This window comes from Gambusia affinis, linkage group LG01, assembly GCF_019740435.1.
Source record: "Gambusia affinis linkage group LG01, SWU_Gaff_1.0, whole genome shotgun sequence".
Taxonomy (NCBI): domain Eukaryota; kingdom Metazoa; phylum Chordata; class Actinopteri; order Cyprinodontiformes; family Poeciliidae; genus Gambusia; species Gambusia affinis.
The window spans coordinates 18,720,442-18,746,886 of NC_057868.1; the positions used below are offsets into that span (position 1 = coordinate 18,720,442).

General features: G+C 37.8%; 1 protein-coding gene across 1 annotated transcript in view; it reads left to right on the forward strand.

The window, feature by feature from the left end:
- The first annotated feature begins 5,459 nt into the window (after positions 1-5,459).
- The window catches only part of LOC122826602 (copine-9-like), an 87,340-nt gene continuing 66,354 nt past the window's right edge, over positions 5,460-26,445 (forward strand). The window contains exons 1-2 of the mRNA XM_044108713.1: positions 5,460-5,797; positions 8,936-8,976. Coding sequence (XP_043964648.1) covers positions 5,718-5,797; positions 8,936-8,976 — 121 coding nt within the window. The 5' untranslated portion in view covers positions 5,460-5,717. The remainder of the gene's footprint in view (positions 5,798-8,935; positions 8,977-26,445) is intronic.

Sequence of the window (26,445 nt, forward strand, 5' to 3'; positions counted from 1 at the left end):
TCTAAAGTGAGACACCATCTGAATTTCCATTACAAATGTCCACAAGTCTTAAATATTCTTTCAACGTAAAAAACAACAACACAATTTTGCAATTGCGATTTTTCCGTTAAATAAGAAATTAAATTAAAATCACACATGAATAAGCTTGTCATTAAAAATCATGGTGGCGACGAACATCAACAGTTACATGACATAAATTCATGATGCAGTCATGGCGCTATCGGTCATCATCTATCAGCCAATCAGAGGAGATGTCGGCGTCTTACTCAGGCGTTGAAGTGACTAATACTTGGGAGCGGTTACGTAAGCAGAGTTTTGGGGAAATTGTAGCGGTTGATTTTAAAAAACAATATAATCATCCACTTCCTACTTCCTGTCTTTGTGGTTATTACCAGTAGTAACATCCCGTTGCTGATCATGTAACTCGTCTGATGTGAAAATAATTTTCTTTGCATTTCTATGAGATGCATCTATTTTGATAGAGCTGAAAAACCGTCTCATCCTAGCACAAAAACCTTTTATCAAAAACCATGGGACTTATTTTTAGATTAGTGTGTTTCTATTAAGCAAATTTATTTTTAGAATTTCAAGTTGTGCAATTTTATGGTTAAAATGTAGCTAGTGATTGCATCTTTGTACATTTTTAACTCTTTGGTGCTGAACACTGGTTGAATAATGTTCATTTATTAACTCTGTGTTCATGTTTGTGTAACAGCTTTTGAGGTCGCACATGAAAACGGCTCTTTATTTACCACTTCTACACAAAGTGTCAGATGGAGATATCACCTCGTGAAAACAATTCAAAAATAGTTCAGAAAGTTTGGATGTATTTTATCTTTCTTTCTCACAGAAAGCTTCTGTCATGTTTTTGAGTAAGGATGCAAAGTTCATGTTTGACTTCTCTTGCTCTGGCATTTAGCACATGTTTGGTGTATTTATATATAAAAAGAAAGAAAAAGACTTTAGACAACTCCCTAATGAGATACTAACATAGAATCCTTATTGTAGGAGAAAGACTCCAGTGAACTCTTGAACTGACTGCTAAATACATGATTGCGAAAACATTATAAACACACAATGCTTGCCCTATAGCTTTTTTTTTTTGTCAGAAAACTTATTCAAACTGAGTTAAAACTAAATTGTAAACACCTACCGCTTCAGTCAGTTATGAAATTTAAATCAATCAAAGAAATGTTTTTGTTCTTACAAAATATACATTTTACAGCGACTAGTCTCAGTTTTATATTAAAATGTAAAACTAATTCTTTGCATGATTTTAAATAGTATGAAGTCATACTTTTTACAAACAGTGAAATCTTTGTTCTTCCATAATTCCTACAGTGAGACCAAATCAAAATCAGTGACTAATGTGTTCTTTTGTGACTTTAAATCCAACCAAACTTATTTTACAGTCATTCTTTATGGCTGTCTTTCGATAATAATTATAATAGAAAAAAAAACAACTAGAACATCCTGGCCTCAGACTTCATACCACATTATAAGATAGGCTGAATGAGCAGATTATATCTGGAACATTTTTGAACAAACAAAAGAACATCATCTATTTTCCATGGTGTCAGTATGGACCTGCTTTCTGCTTGGACCCTGAGATGGAAACTAAACAGGACTTCCCCTCCTTGGATAATTAGCTGCCTCTCCACTGACACACCCACACACACACGCACACACACGCACCCACACACGCACACACACACACCCCTGCACACGCCCACACACTCCCTCGTCCCCTTTTATTATGCGATTACACGTCCTCTCTATGGACCATCCAAAGGCAGCAGATGGGGGAGAATTGGGTAAATAACATGACTTTCTTCTGCCTCCTCTAGCTTTTCTCTTCATCCCATTCCATTACCCCACACCCCGTCACCCAGTCCTCCACCTTCCTTTCTCTCCATCTCTGCCCCACTTCCCATTTTCTCTCTCTGCTGTCTCCTTGGCCCCATGAACATTTTCAATTTCTGCCTGATCAGCTGCAAAATTGAGTGGATCTGCGGACACACATGCAGACAGAGGAAGACACACACACACACACACAAACACACACACGCAGTGGAGAGTAACATCTATTTGCCGTTATCAGTGAGCAGCAAAACCAGGGGAAACTTGATATAGTCACATTCACCTTCTGTCACAGATGAACCATCTGCAAAGCCCTAAATGTTTTGGACAATTGTTCGACTTGATTCTTCTTCTCGGGAGACTGAGTTTTCCCTCTTCTTTTATAGCTTAACCCCCCCCCAAAGTTTGTGTGACAGTAAACATCATCTTTCCTGCTTGCGTTCTCTTTTTCCTCTTGATCCCCCCACCCCCCACATGTTTGGGCAGGCTTTCATCTGACTGTCAGACCCATGTATCATTGCATTTTCCAAAAATACAAGGCTTTTTTTCACAAATGATGGGATGAGGGGATCTTTATGGGAGGCTCTAAAGAGGTTTCTAGACGCTTACAGGAGAACTGATTAACGGGGAATTGCTTGGTGGAGCGGGCCATCCAGATTTAGAAGCGGAGATGTCTCGTTAGAGGATGGCAGCTTGGGTTGCTAATTGACAGTGGGTGTGGAGGCCCAACTCAGCATCTGTTCCACTGAATAGAAATAGGTGCTTCTTTTTTAAAAGAACCAGGTACTTTACACTCTATACTTTATTGGTATTTTACGTGATAGACCTACACAAAGTAGAGCATAACTTTCAAACATTATGCCTCTTTGAACAGGTTAAAATAACTGAGGGTTATATAAAACATGTTCATTACATTGTTCGCACAAAACCATTTGTTTTCCTTGGATGGCCATGTTTAGGTGGGTTTGCTGGTCTGCCATTCTCTTTTCCATTTTGGATGATGGAGTGAACAGAGCTGCATGAGATTTTGTTTTATAGTCTAACTCTGATTTTAAATTTCTCCATTACTTCCCCCCTGAACTCTCTGCTGTATTCCTTGGTTTTCATGATGCTGTTTGTTCACCAATGTTCTCTAATAATTCTCTGAGGCTTTCAAAAAAGAATATTACGTGTCTTATCTGAATTTTATTAAAGGACATTATAAAACAGTGGTCCAAAACAATCTAACAACCACAATGTGTAGAGCTTTGATTGACTTTTTTTTGTAAAATGTGGAAACCCAAACTAAGGAGTAAATTATAACACTTCACTTGTTTTATTTGAGACCCTACCTTGGAGTTCTGATTTGTGCTGGAGAGAAAATAGCTGTAGCATTTAATAGCAGACATGCCACGTTTTAAAAACACTGGTTACAGACAGAAATAGAAATTGTAACATCAGTAACCAAAAGCGTTATTCTATGTGGAATGTTTTACTTTTAGCAAAAATCTATGAATTTTTAGAGTCGGCCTTGAATTAATTATACAGTTTACATAAGTAGTCGCTTTGTAAAACATCTACAGAAACCCTCCCCAAACACACACACACACACACGCACACACACAAAAATCAATCAAGTAACAAGCACGGGATCTCAGTGAAGTGTGTAGAGGATGAATTTGGTCGTCTCTCAGCAGGATGAAGGAAACCACTGTGAAGTCTGCTGCTACAGATGCAGTTCTATTTTTCCTCCAGATGGAAGCAGGTTGAACAGGCTGCTCGGCTGCTGCGAACCGATCATGTTCTGGGCACAGCCCTGCAGTCCCGGATAATGCAGCTCTCCATTCCCCATGTTTCCAGTCAAGATCGCTCCACCGTGAAAGTTCAGCAAAAAAACTCTATCTTCACTTCCTGAATGTGCTGCTTTGGTTTATGTGTTGTCTTTACGTCTGCTGCAGTTAGGGGCCTGGTGAAGATGCACTTGGACATTTTGTAGAACAGTAAGCTTCATTATTCAAGCAACAGCAAAAAATGTACAGATGAGAGGGAAGAAATAGTCAGATAATATTCAACCCAGTTTTGAAAGTTCAGAAACCAACTGAAGTACTGATAATTAACTAGTTAAAGGAACAGTATTATGTAAAATCAATATTCTTGAGCTTTTCAAGAGTTAGAATGTCTTTATTTTTTCTTTATTTATTTCATGCATCTCTAAGAAACCCTTCAGTCTCCATGTCAACCATTCAGTGGTTCAAAAACCATTCAGTGGTTCAAAACCCCCTGTGTGGACAAAGCACCACCTTTTCCATGCAGCTCCTCCCTCTTCCTCACTCAGCTCCTTCAAACTAGCCAGAAGCAATTAGCAAACACTTGGCAGAACTATTTCTGCTAAGCTCATCACACAAACTACTTTCCAGGTGCTGCAGGACATAAATATTTACTTTGTAAACCAAATATTTATTTTACAAACTAAACGTCTAGTTTACAAATTAAATAGTTCCTTACTAAATGTTTAACTCTGAGCTGAATAAGTATTTTGTTAAGTGTACAATTAAATGTTTATTTCCAAACTAAATATTTTGCTCAGATTTAAATATTTAGCTTGCAACCTAAATATTTGTTTAGCTAGTTAATCGTTTAGATTGCTAGCTAAATATTTAATTTGCTAACCATTAAATTTGACTTTCTCTGACAGGCTAAATATTTAGTTGATGTACTAAATAATTAGATGACAACATATTTTCAAACTAGATATTTTTGTTCAGACTTTAAAAATTCACCTCCTAACTAAATATTTGACAAGAAATCTACATATTTAGCTTGCTAACTATAGCTAAATATATTTTAGCTTGCTAACTGTTTAGAGTGCTATCCATTTAATTTGACTTTTTCTGTGCCCGGCCAAACATTGAGTTTGAAACTAAATATGTAGTTTGTAAATTAAATATTTAGGTAGGACATTTATAAATGTATGAATAACATTGTGAAAATATGATTTTTCTGGCTAAATAAATAAGCCATGTTGCTGTCAATACTTTGTCTGCGTAACTTTACAAATGGCACTCCAATACACCATAACCAAAGATAAACTTCATTCCATAAATTATTGTACAGATATGTAGATAATCTTCTTCTAGAAACTTATTTTTTAGGGTTTAAATGATGTTAGTGGATTTCTGCATATCACTACATTAGAATTTCTGTATTTTCACCCCAAAATGCAGTTAGAAGGGGAAAAAAACTGTGATGTATTTCTAATAAACAGGATTTTCAAACCGCTACTGTTGTAATGCATTAATAGCCAAATAGATTTTGGCACAGGAGGGGGAATCCCGATGACAGGAAGCAACGGAAAAGGTCAGGGGGTTGAGTAAACATTAATAAAAGTCAAAACATGGCGTTCGCAACTATATAACCTAGAGTGTATTAGACGTCTGATACAAAAACGTGTGGAACAAAAAAAGTTTACCAGCGCCTGGTGATGACAAACGACCTGCACCTTCCTGTTGCTGCTGCCAGGAGCCACCGGCGGGCGGCGCTCTCCTCCTTCCCGAACCACCGCCGGGACAGACCCTGGGAGCGCAGCGTGGCCGACCGCCGCACACGACAGAGGAGCTGAATGAACTTTAAATCTGCCTCCCAACTTTCAGCCTCTCTCCTACCGTCGGTCTCTCCCCCCAACCACAGCCGCCCCCCACACTCACTCTCCCCACTCCACCCAATCTCTTCCTCTCCCGCCTCCGCAGGTGAAAACCCAGAGGCAGATCTCAGCCATGGATTTACTGCGATCACGATCCGAGTGCTGAACCGTCCCATCTTTCCACTCGTCCGGATTTCCAGGCGCTTTTTGCGGATGATCATCAGCGTCGTGAGGCGAGATGATGGCTTCAATAGGCGAATTCGACCCTCTGAACACCAGAGTCCCTGCAACTAAAATAGAAGTTACTGTGTCCTGCAGGTAGGAGAAGATTTATTATTATTATTATTATCTATCTATCTATCTATCTATCTATCTATCTATCTATCTATCTATCTATCTATCTATCTATCTATCTATCTATCTATCTATCTATCTATCTATCTATCTATCTATCTATCTATCTATCTATCTATCTATCTATCTATCTATCTATCTATCTATCTATCTAACCTTTTAGTTTCTTCATTTTATTGAATTCAGTCCAATAGCCAGAGGATCCCCACTGCTCTTCAGAGCATGGGAAAAATATTCAAATATTCCCAGTTTAACTTGGTTCACAATTAATAATCAATGATATTGGATTGTCCTAGAAATCAACACTTTTCTTCCTCCACTGATCAGAAGACAAAGCGACAGAATTCAGCTAAATTCAGCAGGTTTTTTTCCCCTCCGTCTCTCTTCCTTCCAGCATGTCTTCTTCTCGCCTGGCGGTGTGTTCACTGTCTTCCAGCTCGCTCCTGAATTATGAATAGCCGTCGAGATCCTCCTGGGATCTCGACGAGATTTGAGACACCTGAGTTAGACGGGGCCCCGGCACCTGAGAGCCCAAACTGAGCTCACAACTAGAAAACATGTTGATGATTAGGTTTGCCGTGTTTCCTCCACTTTCCTCAAATGTCTGGCTGTATTTTAGTGCAGGGTTCAAATGTGAAATGCCTAATGTGTGCCATGTGATACGATATGCTGAAAGTGCCATAATTGTGTTTTCCACTTTTGCTTTTTTTTGGTCAGACTTAAATGTTTCTGATTATCAACCCGTTTTGATTATCAGGCAAAGACAGCCTGAGTAAAAAAAGTTTCTGTTTTTTTTTTTTCTTTAACCTGGACAAGATTGAAAAAAATAATCACTCCTCATGTTTATAATTAGTTGTGCAACTCAAAAGGTTTTTCATAACCGGCAATGATTCTTTTAACATTTCTATGGAGGAATTTTAGCCCCACTCTTCTTTGAAGAATATTTTAAATTCAGGTAAATTGGAGGATTTTTAAGCAGGACCATCATTTTTAAGCTCTTCCCCCAGCATTTCAATCACATTCATGTCTGGACTTTGACTAGGCCATTTCTGAGGTTTTATTTTAGAGATGCTCTTGATGGTGTGCTTTGGTTGAGCTTGCATAGGATCTTGAACTGATGGCTGAATATTTTCCATCAGGATTTCATGATTCCAACAATTATGGCAAGAACTAATTCACTACAGCTGTCCTACATCATCACACCGCCACCACCGTGTCTATTGTCATATTTTTCTAAATGCTGCTGCTTTAGTATTACACAGTGGGATCCACAACATTTTCCCAGGATAATTTCCGTGGCAATGTCTTTCGTCCATCATTTAAGAAAAACTGTATTTTGTTATCGTTGTATGATATTAAAATTTCCTTGGTGATCTGAAACATTGAATATAAAAAACTGTAGGCAGGCAAACTATTTTTTCCTCTGTGGTATTCACTGAATCTCCTTCAAACGGTCCTAAAAGATTTGAAGTTCAGTGGAGTAACGGTTCTCGTGGGGCTTCAGTACAACAGCCATCCCTGAATCGGTAACATCCACAAAGACATGAAACCTTCTCCAATAAATCCTTTTAACAGGGTCTTATAAAAATTATTATTTTTTTTCAAATTTAGTTTTTTTTTTTTCCAAATTTAAATTTTCTGGTTTTTATTTTTCTGATTTCTACTTTTTTTATTCTAACCATATTTATTGACCAAAAATCACAGACATCTTTGCGGGAAAAATGAAAGCTAAACACAAAAACACAGACGGTCAACAGACATCCCATGGCCCCTTTTAGCATTGCTATATCACAGATGAACCCTTTTTTTTCCTTTTTTTTTTTTGCAATTTCTTCCAATATCTTTGTTGACAGAAACAAAACTTTGAAACAAACTTTTGCGTGGATCATATTTACATTTTCCAGCGTTAGCATCTATTAGCTTGCCACCAGCTAGCTTCTTCTCCACGTTTAGATTGTGCTTTAATGAGCACTTTAATGTGTCTTATTACTTGTGAGAATGTCTCCGGATCAGTAAAGAGAACTTGTAGTGATATCCTGACAGAGTGTTAGAGGCGCATTAACGCCTCCAAGTTTTAAGCATCAGAGCAGCCGGTGGAGATCATTTGTTGCTGTGCTTTTTAAAGATGGTGGCTGATTTTCTTGTAATATGGAAGTCGAGTTTCTTTTGCCACATACGTCCCCTGTTAAACTGATGTGTGATGAGAGCACCCTTAAAAGTAATGAAAAATTTTAATTAGAAAAATACAGGTTTGTACAGGGTTATGATACACTAGTACAAGTTCAGCTGGCATTTTTTCACTCATAGTAAGATATCTTCCTAGTGTTAATTGGGATAATCTACCAGTTGACCTGGTACATTTTCTAAATTAATTCTTGCTGAAAATTTACTTGTTACTTTTGCCTTACGTCAAGTGTACTAAGATACTCAGACTACTTCAGATTTGGTGTTCTTGAAGTGATTCTGTTAGTTTCTTCAGGCCCTAAAATGATTTAAATTTCCCCTCAAGATGAAAAAAAATTTCCTGTTCTCATGTAAAAAGACCGTCAAATGTGAGACAATGTAAATTGTCTTTTTCACCACTGTCTGTTTCATAATGTGTGGGCCTTTTTAAAAAAATCACGTTTCACATGTGAAATGCTGCCAAATTGTGGATACCAGTGGAGTTAAATTAGAGTAATGATTCCCTTTTATTCCACCTTGGTTTTAATACAGTTAACTCCACTGCATTACTGACATTGACTTGCTTTTCTCTGTGGATCAAAGCCAGTTTCATCAGCTCCTTCCGGAATGTATTATTGGGCCTTTGTGATAGCCACGTTTTATTTAGTTCAATACTGCACTCATTTCATGGAGACATATTACACATTCTTTCTGATGGCTGGTTCCCCAGAGTCATTTTGTGGAAACATCTAAATCTGCTCATAGCCGCGCTTTGGGGGCTTAGCCGAGGCTTTTTTGGGGGAACTCTCAAAAAAATAGAATGAAGAGAAAAGATCCACATGGGATTCTGGAAATGTTAATGAATGAATTCAACGTCAGATCACAGTGAGGAAAGTCAGAGTGACCCATTTTTACTTACATTTCTGCTTCCTTCTTCAGGAGTCTGCTGGATGTGGACACATTCTCCAAGTCAGATCCTGGTATGTGTCAATATTTTTATTCTCTAAACTTTTTTGTTTTTTTATGTTTGCAGATGTTTTACACAAAAAACCTTTCTTAAAACAGCATTGCTCTTGACCTTATTTGTGCCTGCATAAGACATAATGAATGGTCCTCTTCTCGAGTCAAGGTCTTAAGGACAGTGAGGATGTGAACTTTAACATGTAAAGAAATGAACCAGGACTAAAACTAGAGCAGAAATGTTTCTCATTCAAAAGTTGAATTAACAATTAATTAGACAACATTGAAGACAGAGGTAAACATACACTAATCATCAGCGCAAGTGCCACAGTGCTGATTTTGCGCTTTCATTTTGTAAACTGCCATTTTTTAAAATTAATAAATAATAAAAAATAGATGGGAATGTTTGAATTTTGTTTGGATTTTCTATAAGTCCTGCACAAGTCAATGAAAAATACTTCAAATAAAGTATTTAGCAAGTTAGCTCAATATTTAATATGAAGCTAAATATTTAGCTCAATGATAATTATTAAGCTTGCGGCTAAATTTGGAATTTAGCTTGCAACTAAATACTTTGCTCTAAGCTAAATACAGCTTAAAGCTTTTAGCATAGAGATATTTAGATCCAAGCTAAGTATTTAGAAACAAGCTAAACATTTAGCTTATATCTAAATAGCTGAATGGAGATATTTATCTCTAAGCTAAATATTTAGCATACTAACTAAATATTTAGTTTGCAGCTACATATTTAGTGTGAAACTGTGACATTTATAAATGAATGAATAATATGTTGAAACATGAACACCTTTTTTTCTCTTATGTGAAACCATATAACTCAAATTACTGTTGTTAATGTTTAACTGTGTAACTTCATAATTAGCCCACAATAGACCAGATTCTTTTCGGAACCATCAGTAAATGTCTGGCATAATGACTGCGGGACGATGGGCCTCTTCTAGGGAGAATTGGTTGTTTCGGCTTATAAATGATGCATTTCTTAAACAGCTGAGGTCCATAATTTAAGGACAATCCATAACTTTACTCTTATCCGTCTTAATAAATTCTAAAACCACTGTGAATGTGTTTTGGCTCAGTTTCCTGTTTCAGCACCCAATTTTGTCCAAGTCCAACCATCTAGCTAGTTGGGGTGGCGGCCCAAAACCTAGAGGGAGGGAGGGTGAAGGTGTGGGCCCTGCTGCTGGCTCATGAGGCTGAAGCTGATAAATTCACAGCTTCTGACCCAAAGGGAAAGTTCACTGCTTTTTGTTAAGGTTTTAGATCGATATGAGAAATAAAAGCTAGAATAGAAAACGTAGTTTACAGCTTCTTTAGAATGAGATAGGAGTATACAAAACATGCTACTCTGCAAGGATTACCAATGATTTAATATATTGCTTTATTTGTGAAACCTTCACTCTGTGAAAAAAATAAGAAAAAAAAGGAAAGAAAATCGGGGGAATTCAAGGTTTTTTAACAATACTGTAGTCTGTAGTCAGTTCACTCACCATGGAAGGAAAGAGCAGGAACTCGTTTTGGTTGGCAGCCATGTGAGAATAGCTTGTATATGAATGAACTGACAGGCTCTCAAAAAGAAAATATTTGGGCTTTCTAGTAGAACCCTTTGCTTTTTCTGATGAAAAGCCTTGAAACATTTCAATGTGTCAATTTGTGAGTCCAACTGAGGACAATTTGTGGAGAAATAATGTATTCTGTGGTGTGAGATTTGCAGGGATGAAGATACTGTATAATTTGATATGAACCTCTCTGCATTTGAATACCAGACTCTGTAGGGTTTCATCTGATTCAAAGACAGACTTTAATTCAGCTTCCATGACCTTTCTGAACATGTGAAGTTGTTTTTTTTTTAATGCTTTATGCTTGTAAAAGGTGAGTTTGCTATTCCTACACTTTGGTTGTTTTTATCCAATAGCCAACAGTGATGCAGATCAATTCTAGCTTCCATCTCCCGTTAACTGTCGGTGTTACTGGTATGACCTTTAACCCCAACTTTCCTACTGGTTAGTGTGTTGGTGTATGACTGTGCATAAGTGAACAAATGTAGCATGAAGTAATTTCAGCAGTTGTTCTGACTACATATTTAGAAGAGGGTAAATGTACAGCAGTTGTGTAATTTCTATTGTTGTCAGTCATTTGAAAAATGTAATCAGATTAATCCCACTCCAGCTCTGTGATTAATCAGTTAGCCACTGTGATTAACTTTGTAAGCTTGAGATGTGAAAGCCCACATTTTCAAGAAATGTTTAGGAAATCATGTTGTCTCAAACCAAACATCTCAGCTTTGCAGGCTTTCATAGTCAGAGAGGTTTAAAAGACATCATTTAGCTTCAAACGTAATTTAGAAATGTTAACTATAAGTTGATTGTCCCTCAGTGGAAGGATAATTGCAAATTAGGCAACATTCCACCTTGGTTTTATCCAAACGTCCGTTGTGGTGTTTCTGTTCTTTTGCTGACGGTAATCTGATAGAAGGGTGGAAAGACAAGGAACCGAGGACGGGGTTGGATGACTGCATCGAGATTTGTTGCCTCAGCTTGTGTGGCGTTCGCTCCAACCGCCGTGTTTTCTAAAGCAAAGTTTACCGCAGAGCACAACAATCTGACTCTCCTCACTCATCTTTTCATTATTTGCCACTCTGAATTTTTGACCGCAGTACAAGGCTGTGTAATGAGCTGTTGTGAACCAAGTAACGCTCCATGGGAGAGACGCTTTCACGCAATAATAGAAAATGCTGCATCATGTAACGTTAATGTATTAATCTTTTTAGATTAATCACATGCATTAACGACAGACCAGATACAATAACAGATTTTGCTGGATGATAAATTGTCCCAGAAGTTATCGCATTAAACAATAACATTGTTGTTTTGAGACCATTTTCAAGCAATATAATGATAATGCATAAATAATGCAACAAGACATTCTCAAAAATCGATGAATTTATTCAATTCTAATGAACATTTAACACTGGAACTAGAATATATCTTAATTATCCAAAATAAACAAAACAACAAATAAGTAAATTAATTAATTATTAAGTCCCTATAAACAAAACTGTCTTTAAAAAAACAAGGGCTAGTTGAGATCAAAACACCAGACTTAATTCTCTTATCATCCAGTTTTTCATAGAAAGAGAAAAAAGAGGAAAAACAATAAATCATGCAAATGGAAATTATGGAGCTTGATTAAATTTATTATGCAATTAATTGATTTGTTGTTTACAGCAACAGGCCTAGTTAATATGTTACCATTTACAGCCCTAAGAATGTCACATAAAATGTATATTATTTGTATAAATTGGCATTTTTCTGTGGGGAAAAGGCCTTTGGAAAGAATTAACTGTAAACAGCTGAACCCAGTCAGACTGTATTCAGAAATGGATCTGTATGAGTCTTTACAGTTTATTTCTCAATATAAATTGGCATTTTTCTGTGGGGAAAAGGCCTTTGGAAAGAATTAACTGTAAACAGCTGAACCCAGTCAGACTGTAGTCAGAAATGGATCTGTATGAGTCTTTACAGTTTATTTCTCAATTGAACTTGTTTGATTGTGGGTCAGACGAGATGCAAGTCTGATGTTAAACATCTTCTCATAAGTTTTTAAATATATTTTTGACTCGATATTTGGGCACTCCCCTATTTTCTTTCAGTGTGTGAACAGAAAGTCACGGCGGCTGCTCGTTCTCTGCACCTGCCAATCTAAACGGCTCTATTACCAGTTTAATGCGTTCTTCCCTTTCGGCCTCTTGACATCAAAGCTTTCTGCCGACTAATTTGAGCCCAGCGGCGTCCGAGCAGATAAGTAGTGCCGAGCGACTCTGAGTCCAAAGAGCACAGATTTGCAGGGAGGAACGATGCGCCGCAACCCGACAGACAGTCGAGACTGAAATGAGTTTCACAAATCACAGCTGGAGAGCACAGCTGTCTAAATCCCTGGTCTTGAGGCTCGGGTGATAATGTGGGTGACGGATCACAGATGTGAGGGCTGCCTGAGGAACAACCGGGCTCCAACCAGTACAGACAGGAAGAAGTGATGCATGAGCCTCAACATCGGTTCAACTTCAGCAGATGTTAGGGGTTTTGCTGGTCAGTAACTGGATCAGGTTGGAGGGCTCGTCAAAGTTTCAACCAACAGAGTTCACTAACTGTATCCAAGGCCAGTTTAATCCTTTTTAGGCAATATATTGTTGACATAATTAGAAATGAATCCTTCTAGAGAGATATGTGGCTGGTTTCTCTGGTTTATGATCTACTAGAACTGGTTTTAGAACATTTTTCCGTACTCAATTTTCAAAATAAAGAAAAAAAAGTCCAATTTAAAATGTGCAAACTTTAAATTGTTCATATCATGAAAGCACCAAGAAGGTCAAATATACTTTGTTTTAATTATCATGTTCACACCAAGTGTTGGACTGTCATGAACCAGCACAGGGGCCCTGATGCTTTCCGCTTTCACCAACTGCTGCTTCGGCTTCCACCGTCTGGCCATTGTGGACCAACTGTATGGTATGCAGCTGCTCCAAGTCAAGAAGTTCCCTTATTTATGGCTCTGCTACATCGGAGAGATTTACAACCACCAAGCACTGAAGACAGTGCTTAGCTAACTTCTAAGACTAGAAGTCAGGATATGTTTGCGACATAGCTGAATCTGAATGTATTCCTGTCTCAAGTTTTGCCCTTTTAATTGTAACTGGAAGGATTTCTAATATATTCTACGCTTCCTGCCGAGCCTTCATCTGATAATATGCCCATCAGACTCCAGGAGAACGCTAAAATGAATCTCTTCCTGGAACTTCCTCTTAAAGCATCTGTTATGTTACAACGGATTGAAGTTGCCCATTTTGGTCTCATTTCTAACTGTACGTCACAGGTGGTTTCCCCAAGTCAGACCAGTTAACTGATTTATTTTCCTCTCACAGCTGCTCCCTCTGCCATGTCTCGTCCAGTTTTTATCGCTGCCAACTGCCTAGGTGTTTGATATTCAGCTGCAAAGATGAGCGAGAGCAAATGTCCTGGCAGGGAGAGGGAACAGAGAGGAGACTGCACTCGGCTCTCAGTCGTCTTTTTATGCTCCCAAAAATGTTTTAATCAGAGTAATCATAGGTACATCTGTGGCAGCGCCGCTGATTGTCGAAATTCTAAATATAGCGACTTCAGTAGTCAGAGAGCCAAAATAACGGAGCATGCAATCAGGTCAAAAGAGTGTGTCTTGCCATGACAAAATCGCAGGTGATTTAATCACTCTTAATGTTATTCCGAGCTAATAGGAGGCCCTGAGTAACTGGGTTAGCCGCGCCGCGGAAGCATCAAAGGAGTTTGGGAGATGTTTTTCGCCGTTCGTTTCCATCTTTATGAGATTTCTCCAACATATAACGACTTCTTTTGATGAAAAGAAGAGGTGGGGCTAATAATAGAAAGGCTTTTGATGAAAAACACACTTACTGAGCTCAAAATAATCAGCAAACTTCTTGTCGGTGGATTCATAATGTCTGCAGTGGTGAAACAGTACAAAAAGTCCCAGTCAAGTCGCTTTCAATGTCAAAGTTTAGCAGATGTACTTGTGATCGTTAAATAAACCACCTGGTTATCATCAAATGGCTTCACACATGAGGAAAGTGCTGCTGAGAATACTGTGCCTAATGATGGAACGTCTTGAAACATTAATGACTTCTTGATGAGAAATAAAAATTTACAAAGGAGGCTTGAGGACATCCACGATTGTTGCCAGTTTGTAACTTTGTCATCATTGGCGGCATGGGTGAGTGAACGGATCTGCAAACACAGTGAGGCAAAGAAAAGCAACAACTAATCCACTTTAGTTCAAGAAACACATCAAACTATACCACTGTTTGGGACATCTGAAATATTGTTTACCTGGAGAAGAAAAGGTGTGTACTATTGTGAGTCCTGTGGGGTGTGAGCTATGAAGCAGTAACTACCCTTCTTTCATGCATGTTTGAGAAATCCTTGAATCTCCCATGGCAACCTCTCACATCAGTGGACCTTGCACCGCATTTGAGGATGAAGCTCCTCCTCTGAGGTGGAGTTTTCAAGCTTGTGTGTTACAGCGCAGCCCTTCTCCGAGACCCTCCCACTCAGCTCCTTCAGACTAGCCAGGAACAATTAGCAAACACCTGGTGGATCTGTGCATCTGCTGGGCTCATTATAGGAACTACTTCTAAACATCATGGCACACACACACACACACACGCCCACACACATTTGAGTTACATAGGTCTTGATTTTGCACAAAATTACCCTAATTTTCCCATTTTTCAATTCACCAGCACACAAATGACTTTTAGTGACTTGAATGTAAAGTATGAATGTAAAGATCGCCCTTGTAGGAATGTATTTATCCTGTCCGAGTTTTTTTTTGGCCTTGCCATCGGTCATCGACTCCCTGTTTTATGTGCTGTGTGTTTGTACAAAGCTCTGCCACAAACCTAGACTCATCTCTTCAAGTACCTCTTCATATCAAATTTACTGTGGTTTAGAGTTTGTCCTTGGTGCCGTTGTGACAATTTGGTCTAGTCGTTGTATGAATTAACTTTGAGTTTCTCCGACACCGCCATTGAATTACCTCATGCTTCTGTGTGTCCGCCCACACATGGACGAAGGATGTACAGCTCAAATCGATGTGTTATTCTTTGTGAAGGGAGGAACTGCTGAGATGACTGTCAGAGGTTTTTTTCTTCTTCTGTAGCCTTGAGTAGTTGAATGCAATCTGTCCGCCATTAGACGGCAGCACAATTTCTCTTTACAAGTGAGGAAGCATGTTTCTTTATGTTTGACCTTTGCATGTAAGACTTTTTTTTTTTTGCTGTGGGATATAAGAGACGTCTCCCATTTAGTGATCATTATTCTGTTCATCTGTAAGTCATGTTCCTAAGATGGACCGTGACCTTCAAAGCAGGTGCTGTAAAGTGAATTTAAAGGGATGTTTCAACTGTCCTGATGGAAAAGAGCCAGTAATGATTGGAGGCAGAAAATAATTTCTTTGCATTTGCAACAATGGAAAAAAAAAAACAGCAGTAAAATTAGAAAAGAAAAGTTGTTTATGGTTTTTAGCTCCATCAGTAGATGTGTCATCAGATTAAAGTAGTCTCTGACTGGATCCCTCCAAACAGCTAATATTACCTTTAGTCAGAAAAAAACATTAAAAGAATTCTTTAAACCTAAATGACCAGCATGAATAACTGTGGGCTTAAATGATTTTCAAATAAAATGAAACTTTTGATAAAGTCCTCACCTGGCCATTGATTTCCTGTGCAGTTTTGCTTGATTCTCATCTCCTTTCATTTCTCTGTCTGGGATTTCTCCCATTGACCTAAAGTTCTCTGGTAGAACTTCAGCCAGTCCGCAAACAGAAGTTGTGAACAACAATGTCAATTTTCTGCGCTATTGTAGTTTCAGCAATGGCAGCAGAGGAAGTGAGTGTTGGTGATGCTTCTAAATATTGATTTAACGTGAACAGCTGCCTGGTTCGCACTAGGGCTTTTCACACTGGAGGAAGCTTTTTAGGGTTGAATTGGCTTTACGAAAATCATGGACAAATGTTATCAATTGGGTAAAATTTCAAATTTCACCACCTCTAGGAAGCATTTGCTTCTCAACAGCCAAGAGCCCAGTCCCTATGGATGAATGAACCGTAGAACAAGGAGCTGCTTTTTCTCAGACTAACAGAGAACAGAACACAAAAATAAATAACAAAACTAGACAACAAAGAATTAACTAACATGGCAACACCATACTGTGAATAATGAATAGAAAGGAATGCCATGAATTTTCCAAGACCTATACAAGAAGAAAATAATCAACACAAAAACAAAAGCCAGAACCCAGACACCCAAGGATTCTAACTCAGTCATTCCATTTCTTTCCTTTGCTTCATTTATGGACTAATTTGCTCTGATTTCATAGAATATGTGATAGTTTGGGGTGTTGTAAGCATCTGGTGCTGACTATATGCCAATGGCCTAATAAAATCAATTTAAATTGATAAATAGTTCATTTAATTTTAATTGTGCCATCTGTCTAGTATCATTTTGCTCCCTCTTGATTTTGCTCACAAACTATATGCTATTCCTACTGACTTAGTAAAACAGCAGCTGCTTTATTTTTTGAATTTTAATTCATACATTTTAATACTTTTGTCATCAGAAAACCTGACATAAATTTGACTGAAAAGTGGTATTTATCAGACTGTTTAACTGTCTAGAACATCTGCAGTCCAACTCATTGCCCCCTAACATCTTGAGTTGTACACATTGTGTGATTATTAAATACTGTTTGCTATTCAGTTCTGTAAAATCCTGTTAGCAGCTCAATGTCATAAGCTGTGTTTCCATGAACCACAGAGTTGCACAATTCCAAAAATAAATTCACTTAAAGGGAACATGACATTTAAAAAAAACAACAAAAAAAACATATTTTTGTTAAAAGGTTTTTGTGCCAGGGTGAGGTGGTTTTTCAGCTTTCTCAAAATAGATGTATTTTGCACAACTGCAAAATCTGGAAAAAGGTTTTTTGTATTACACAAGTCACATGATCAACAACTGGATGTTACTACTGGTGGAAACTTTGAGGAGGATAACAGGAAGAGGTAGTATTAGACAGTGTGCTTCTGGCTCCAGCAAAGCTCTCGCAGCATCACACTATTTATAAAAAGTTGTGTGTTATTCCAACCTGTTGAATCCATAGCTCTTCAGCAAAATCACAGACTACAACTTGCCCCAAACCCTGCACATGTAGCTGCTTCCATTTATAAGGGGTTTGTCTCTCCAACTCCTGAATACGATGCCTACGTCTCCTCTGACGCTGACATACGATGAGCGCTAGCTCCACTGCTGAATTAAATGTCATGTAAATGTTTACATCTATCGCTGCCCTTATTTTTATAAACTTGTTGTGTCAACAGACTTCTTCACATATGATTTTAATTTAATTTCTTATTTAATGGAAACACCACAATTGCAAAATAGATTTTTTGACATTAGCAGAAAACCGACAAAGACAAAGATTTTCACACATTTGTAATGGAAACACAGCTCCTGTTCTCCGAGGCTCACAGCCAAGAAGGAATCAAGTAAGACTTAAACAAATTTTTCAGTCTGAAAAATGTTCTGATTGATGGTATAATGACTGGCATTCTCTTGGGACAGATTGCAGTATAAGAAATGTATATTTTCTTCCTTTGCTTTGAAAACCCTCACAGCGAATAGATTTGGAAAGAAGAAGCATAATAATCCTATCAATCAACACACAGTAGATTTGTCACTGTAACGAGGGTCGTACATGTCACTGTGGAAAAGCATTCAGGCATAATATTTGCCAATTTGCAACATGTATCAGTGTTTCAGAAGACATGTTGTTTAATATTTATGGATGCCTGGATTTATTACAAAGCTCTTTCTACACACAATGCTTTGTTAGGCATCTGAACGCTCACATTGACTATTGTTTCAGTCTGATTCAGTGCTATTCTGTTTGGATGTTAGCATATTCCAGGCATGCGTGACCTCACGCCGCTGTCCTTGGAAAGAGATACAACTGGCTTGTGTGCATTTCTCTGAGCAGGTAAAAAGTGGTGGCTAAGAATACCAAAAGCAAGCAGAGGAGATTACGGGTTCACAGAAATGGCTACATTAATTAGCCGAAGAAAGAAATATCAATGTGATGCATTCTTTTGCACAATGGGAGAATATTTGAATTCATTACATGTTTTTCTTCCTTCGGTTTTACAGAGTTTTTCTTCCCATAACTTCTCCAACAGCAGCTTCCGTCTGCCATTCCCATTCCAACTTGACGTGGTTTTTTTTGTTCAGAAGTTGTCAGAAAAATTGCTCGCTTCCCTCTGAATCATTACAACTAGGAAAGCTTTAATAACACCTAGTGTTTTTTAGCTGTTCTCATTGTGTAGCCCCCCTACAGCAACACATAATGTTCTGCTCACTCTCTTTTATTTCTGTACACCACCATCTACACCGCTTTCGGGCCTCCATATGAAACATCCCACTTATCTTATGTAATATCATTTTCTGGGGGAATACTGGAAGTTTCCATCCACGCACACACATGCACACGCACACAAGTGTTTCACTCCATTAAAATCCATATGAGAGATGGCCATCCAACGCCCACCAGTTCAGCATCTGTTAAAAGTAAAATCAATGATTGAATAAAATACAGCATGAGAGTTTATTACTCATACTGTAATTTCAGTGTAGTCTCTGTGATTGTTAGTCACTTATATTTCTTCTATACAATGTGTTATTTTGTACATGGTCAGTAAAGGACTGTGAGTCACAAGGATGTAGGAGTTGATGTTTTTCAGAAGTGCAACAAATGTGGAATGAGTTTTAAGATTTTGTCCTGAGCTTCACCTGACAGCAAAAACGTTTTGTTTTTTTTAAAGACTGTTACGTACCCAATGGTGGCTACTTCCTTGTTGCAGGAGTCTATGTCCATAGCTACTGGTTTGATCAATGATAGACCGGCACATTATCATTAGCTTTGGACAGGCCAGGGTTAGATTAGGGCTGGTCTTGTACAGTCCTGTAACACCTTTACTTTAATGTCATTAAAATATGTGATTGTTATGAAAATAAATGTCTTTTTTTCTTATTGTCTGTGATGACTTCACCAGGTTTATGTTGGCAGCATAAATAAAAGTCCCCTGAGTCCAAAACGCAATTTAGTACTGAACATCGGTTTTGCTAATCCAATACCAGTTTCTTCATAGAAAAGTTCAAGGTCGGCATAGATGAGTAAAAAAAAAAGTCCTCTTACTTGTGGATGAATGAATAGGATCTAAGTAGTGGATTTAACATTATTAGATTATTGATTATTTGGGGGTTTGATAAGGTTTATGGTGAATATCTTCAGCAAGTACATGAGACCTCCTCTAAAAGCACTTATAGCTTCCTATTTGAATGGTTTAAACCCCAACTATAACTCAATAAGCTTTAATGTGCACACTGGAACCGTCTTAGAACTACCTCAAAATTTAACACCTACAGTATTCTTTATTGCTCTTTACTGCAGGTACTGCATCGAAGAAAACAACAGGAAGTGGTTGGAGGATGATGGTGCTGCATGTTTATTTAATTTTTTTTTTAAGTGACTTATCACATGAACAAACTTATTTACTTACATGCAGTGTTGGCATAGTTACTTTGAAAAAGTAACTTTAATCGGACTACTGATTACTCCTTGAAAAAGTAACTTAGTTATATTACTGACTACTTGATTTGGAAAGTAACTAAGTTACATTAAAAGTAACTTTTTAGTTACTTTCAGCAGCTGCTAACAACAACGCTCCGCCTCCTGTGAAAATCACATTGAGCTTTGCCAAAACTTAATTGTAAGCTATTTTATAATGGTAACATCAACAATGTGTCTCCACTGATAAGGTTGAACTGAAGAGGAGATTGTACAAAAAACAGTACAAAAAAATAAAAACGTGAATAATTTGTGTGGTCCACTGTTGTCTGGAAAACTCTAAGAAGGATTTTAAAGCCCCCCTCTCCCCCCAGCCTCCAGGTTCTGCGTTACGGCCCTGCGTTTGGTGTCAAAGCTCAGCGCACAGAGCTCCTCCTGCAGCTCCACAACTCAGATGGCTGCACAGATTTGTGACACTTATCGTAATATTAATAATTATAATGGCGTTAAGTTGCCATTATAATTATTGGCAACTACGGACACGTTTGTTCGTGGCTGTTTTCACGTTTATTGCGCTGTTCATATTGGTCTCGTTGTTTGCCGTTTTCTGGAGCGCAAAGCGATGCTCGACGTCATTCAGAGGTAATATATTAACTTGACCTTAACAAAGACACAGCGGGACGGATCATCCAGGAAATGATGGACAGGGAGAGACTGAGTAAAACTACCTTAATGACGGACAAATTCTGGGATTTATTATGAGTCTCTGCTTATTCCAAGCCCAAATGAGCAACTTCGCGAGCGAAAAGGCGCAACCCGCCACTCATTAAATTTGCAAGCGACTTAAAAAAAATGAAGCCCAAAGCCGCTTATAAGAATCGGACTTGGCGACAGAAACTTAAAATAGTTCCAGTTTTTCCACCAACAAAATCTTCCTCCATTGTTTACCTTTCTGTCGCATAGAGACGTCGGTCACTCGACAAGACGAGTAGAGGAAATACGATTACGGTAAATAACAAAAGAAGATAGTAACGGACAGTGATTTTGATAAGTAACTGTAGCTGATTTGAAATAGCAACGCGTTAGATTACTCGTTACTGAAAAAAGTGGTCCGACGTCAGTAACGCGTTACAAATTAACGCGTTACTGACATCACTGCTTACATGGGATTTTAACTGCATTTCTTCTTTAATGGAAACGCCACAATTGCGAAATTGTTTATTCAGTGTTAGCAAAAATACCAACAAAGAATTGTGCACATTTGCAATGGAGACTGGGAGTAAATCTTTACTCTCAACCTTTTTTCTGCTTTTAGAACAAAATGTTAACTCACAGGCTAAAATATTTCATCGTAATAGTTTCCATTATGAAGAGATAATCATTCTTGTTCAGTTCACCTGTCAATGCTTAAGGCATTGCGCCTGATTGGTGAATTTATACCAGATGACTAAGATTAAGGTTGAAATTAAGAGCTAAATATAATGACTTAAGTTGTTTTTACAACGTGAATGTAAAAGATAGTGGGAGGCAAAAATATTCAAATCTAGACTGTTGAATTTTTCTTCTTCTTTACCGTTTGGTTAACAGATTTCATTTCTAGCTGGTCAAATATGAGTGAATAAATCTGTGATGTCGTAGGTGAATTAAAGGCACGGCCCGTGACATACCCTCCGGATAAAGGTCACTGGTCTCTAATTACCTTTGAGGTCTCCTAATGAGATCTGAGGAACGTGTGAGCATCACCAGTTGAATCACAGATTCACAGACCTCTATCCATCACCCACTCTACTTAATAACCATGACAACTTAAAAAACAGATTACCAGTCCAGTGGTTCTGACAGTAATAGCAGATAGAGCTCAAGCATTAGAATCCCCCTACATTCTAATCAAGATAATCATCTATATTCATATTGTAAATGTAGCCTGAAAAAAAAGTAATCCAAAAAAAATAAATTATTAAAGACTGCATGAGGACATTTTATAAATTAGCAATCAATTCATGCATGAATTATGATGACCTCACTCACTTTTTCCTGTTTTCCATCATCATTTTTTTTATGTAGCCACTCAGGTGCACAACATATTTTGGTTTTAAAATATGTTTGTTTATAATAACTAGTGGTGAAACCTGATTAAAAAATATTGAATCAAGGTAATTAATTATTCACAATTAATCACATTTTAAACAAACTACATATTGTCAAAATAAGCAACATTTCTGATTCAAAAGCATTTTTGCTGTTAAATATTGAATAAACAGACATAAACTCAACAACAAATAAATGAACTGCTTTTAAGTTGTTTTTTACAGTATTCAACCATGAGACTGTTAGTGTGTTATTCTACCCATTCTGCTTTCTACTCTATCAGGAACCTCTAATCATTTATGGAAATTAAAACACTTAATCATAAAAAAGCATAAAATACTTTTTTTTTTAGAAATGTGGATGGTGGATGCTGACGGCTAACTTCTTTCAGCAGAACTTGAACACAACAATAGTCTTTTCCAGCATCTAGTCAGATTATTTTTTGAAGTAAAAATTAACCTCTAGAAGGCCAAGAGAACCGGCTTTTTCATCCATGGTTGTTGTTTGCGGCCATCTTGTGCATCTGACTAACAGGCATACCGGAAACGCACAGATACGAAGGTTCCTGCGGGAACCATTGTAAGTAAGAAAAATAAATTGTTTAATTGCGTTCAATTTTTTTATGTATTAAAATCTATGTAATTGATTAACTGATATTAACACTTGAATAGGAGTCCAACAATATCACAATATATTGTGTGAGTATTAAATATGAAAATACTGAAAAAACACCACATGCCCATTATATAGCCCATTATCTCTACATCCCTTAGTTAAGTTTTTCTCTTCATTATTCAGAACTCATTTATTTTCCCCAGGTGAACTGTTATCACAAAAAACACAAATATATTTTTTAATAGGAAACAAGCAAACAACCAGACAAACTTTACAATACCTGGATGTACAAACTCCTGCAAGACATAAGCAAATATAACATAAATAGAAGTTTGTACATTTTCAGTCTTTCTGAAAAGTTATCTGGAAATATGCTCAGTTGTGTATTTCTTTAAGACTGAGTACGAGATGCTGTTTTAACAACACCTGAGTTTCCCCACTATGGGACCTACAGGTTGCTTCTTTTATGTCCTATTTTGTAGCTGTAAGAGTTTCATACAAAGAAAGCCTTCATCTTAGAATCAGAATAAGAATTAAAAAGGGCTAAAGGAGCAGTATGTACATGTATGTGCGTGTACAGCAAATTTTTATATCAAGAAAAAAGAAAGAGGTTATTTTGATCTACAGCAAAGTAGCCGACCACTCAGGCTGTTAGAGAGACGGCCTGTGGGTAGAAACCGCCTCACTGCCTGATAATTTTTGTAAATGGCTTTTTGTAGCTCCCACCTGAAGGTAGAAGTCTAAACAGAAAAGTCGAATAAAACCACTGAACTTTACTTCTAAACAAACCCAAAAAGATAATGGGTAAATGCCTAACTTGAAAAACAGTCAACACTTAGTGAAATCCACTTAAATTTATTTATCTCTTGCACAAAAAAAGCTGAAGGCTCAGCCATTTGTGTGATGAGAAATGTAAAAAGTTAACTTTATCAATTTAAATTACATTGGAAATCAGACAAACAAACAAACAAACAAACAAAAAAAAAAACCCAGAAGTGAACGACTCATTTATCGCAAAAAATAGAAATGTGGTTGAAATTTTATTATGGAGCTTTCGGGCAATTAAATAAGTTGTTGAGTTGCTACTTTCTTAAATATGTCAGCTATATTGTATTACTACATAATTTCACAACTTAAACCAATTGTGGGAATTCCAGCGGGGGAAAAAACCTGTCTGTTGCAGTAAATTTCCTTCGATTCGATACGGCAGAGTTGCCATGGCCTTTTCTCCAGGGTTCAACAATTAGGTTTCTGGCCTACTTTGCCTTATCTCTCGCCTGACAGCTAATCACTAGATTAGGTGGGATGTGACCACCCTCACTTAACTAATTGCTATGTGAGGGGTGTGTTTTAGAAAGATTCCTGACAGCCAGAGCCTTTAGAAGTGCACTCTTCCTTCAGATGAAATCTGCCTCTGCTCCACATTGCTTAACTTGGATTTCCAGAAGGCTTCTGTTTGCTTACCAGCCGTTTATATAGGTCTAACTCTAGTTTTTCTTTTGTCTGACTTATGACAGGTACTGGAGTATTCAGACTTTTATCAAGCTGTTTTAATAATCATCTTCCAATAGACCATATAATTATGCAATTTAACATTTGGAAAATAGATTTGCTTAAACACAGCAGTTTAGAAAAACTTAACTGTTGATAAAACGTTGAGGTGCCAGGATGAGACCTGGCACCTCAGTCCTTGACTGTATCAAAATGTATTTATTTCGCAAAGTTGCGATGGAAACACTTTTTTTGCATCAAGATGTAGATGACAGGAAGTGGCGGGTGGATGATGACATGTTGGTTTTTTTTAGGACTGATCACCTGATCAAACTTATTCATGTCTAAAAAACATGAAAGCATTGATCCATCCTGCTACTGGTCCATGCTACTGGTGTTGTGATGGTGTTTTCTGGGCTCACTTTGGGCCAAGTGAGGAACATTTAATTTCCACTCACTCTATTAATGTTGTTGCTGGTGTCAGTCTTTTATGATGACACTCTATTGATGTCTGCTCAATCCATTACAGTACTTTGTATTGGGATGTGATGAAACAAGACACTCAGAGATTCAAAGTCGCTGAACTGAGGCACAAAGAACTGAGGCAGTTCCAGAGACAAATGGTCCAACACAGTCTGCCCAATAAAGAGGACAGACTGCTGCTGTCAAGCTTGGCCATCAACACTGGAATGACATTAAGAGGATGTGCCTGGGGCCGCGTGATGACACAGTTGCTGCCACTGTTGCCTTGGAGCAAGAAGGTTCTGAGTTTTCAGATTCTGGCCTGGGGTTTCTCTGAGTGCAGTTTGCATGGACTCCCTCTGCTTGCATGGATTCTCCCACGTACCTCATACTGCCGCTCCTCCTACACTCCAAAATGCATAGTAGGTGATATGGTTTTTCTAAATTGCCCTTCAGTGTGTGCGTGTGTGTGTGGGTGTGTGCGTGTGCGTGTGCGTGTGTGTGTGTGTGTGTGTGCATAGCTTTTCTTCCTGAAACAGGCAGGCATCCTGTAAAGGGTGTATCCCACCTCTCACCCAATGATTCCTGGCTAGACTTCTCTTGTTACTTGTATTTTAGAATCTTGTTCAGAAATGTATTTCAAGCTGCACCTGCATTGATACATGAGTTGGTTGCCAGTATATCTGTTTAGTAATTCTCTTTCTGTGAGAAAGCTGAATTTATTACGTATGGAAGCTGTTGAGTTAATCTGCAGAAAAATCTGATGGGAGGCCCTGGGTTTTATTGCACCACTGCTCCCTACCTCCCTGTCTTGATTAGAATGTAAATAAAATTCAAATGTATTTTCTGTCTATGATTTGCATCCTACAAACAAATACTTCCCTGTACAATTATTTTCAACTCTTGTTTTATTCTTATTGAAGGTGGACAAAGAGAAAACTTTTGCACTCTGAGGTCAAGATGAATTGATCCTGTAACATAATAAAATTGTAAAACTACATAACAATAGTTCCACTAAGGACTGGTTAAGTACCTCATTAATTAACTGCCACCCAGAAAAACCACCTTCATACAGGACAATGGGTCCATCATCAACACCGGTATCCTCATGATAGTTTGGGGTTTGAGATACGATGTGTCTTCAAATTTCTTCTCTTCTCATAGTTGACATTTGGACTTGGCTAAATTCTGCCCAGACTGTTGTCTCAGACTGGTATATGGCTACAGAAAGCATCTAACTACAGGTTTCTCAGCTAAGGGGGCAAGACTGTCTATTCAGGCCCAGGTTGTCCAAATGTTTTTATGTTTTCTTATCTTTTGGTAAATTGGCAAAACAAAATTCGACTAATTGAGCTAAACCACATTCTTTTGTAAGAGATAAAAACAAAATGGATTTGACATAAATATGTAAAGCTTTTTTTTATTACAGAACAGAATGCTATTAAGTTGGGATTTAGAACTTTTTGTGATTTATGGTCCATTCAGAATCAGTCATATTTCCTTTCTGTATACCCATCCTGCATACAGTGTTGCTGGATTTAGATCAGGGGTCTCAAACTCCAGCCCTCGAGGGCCGCAGTCCTGCAACTTTTAGATGTGCCTCTGCTGCACCACCTGAATAGAATAATTAGGTCATTAAGGCTCTGGAGAACT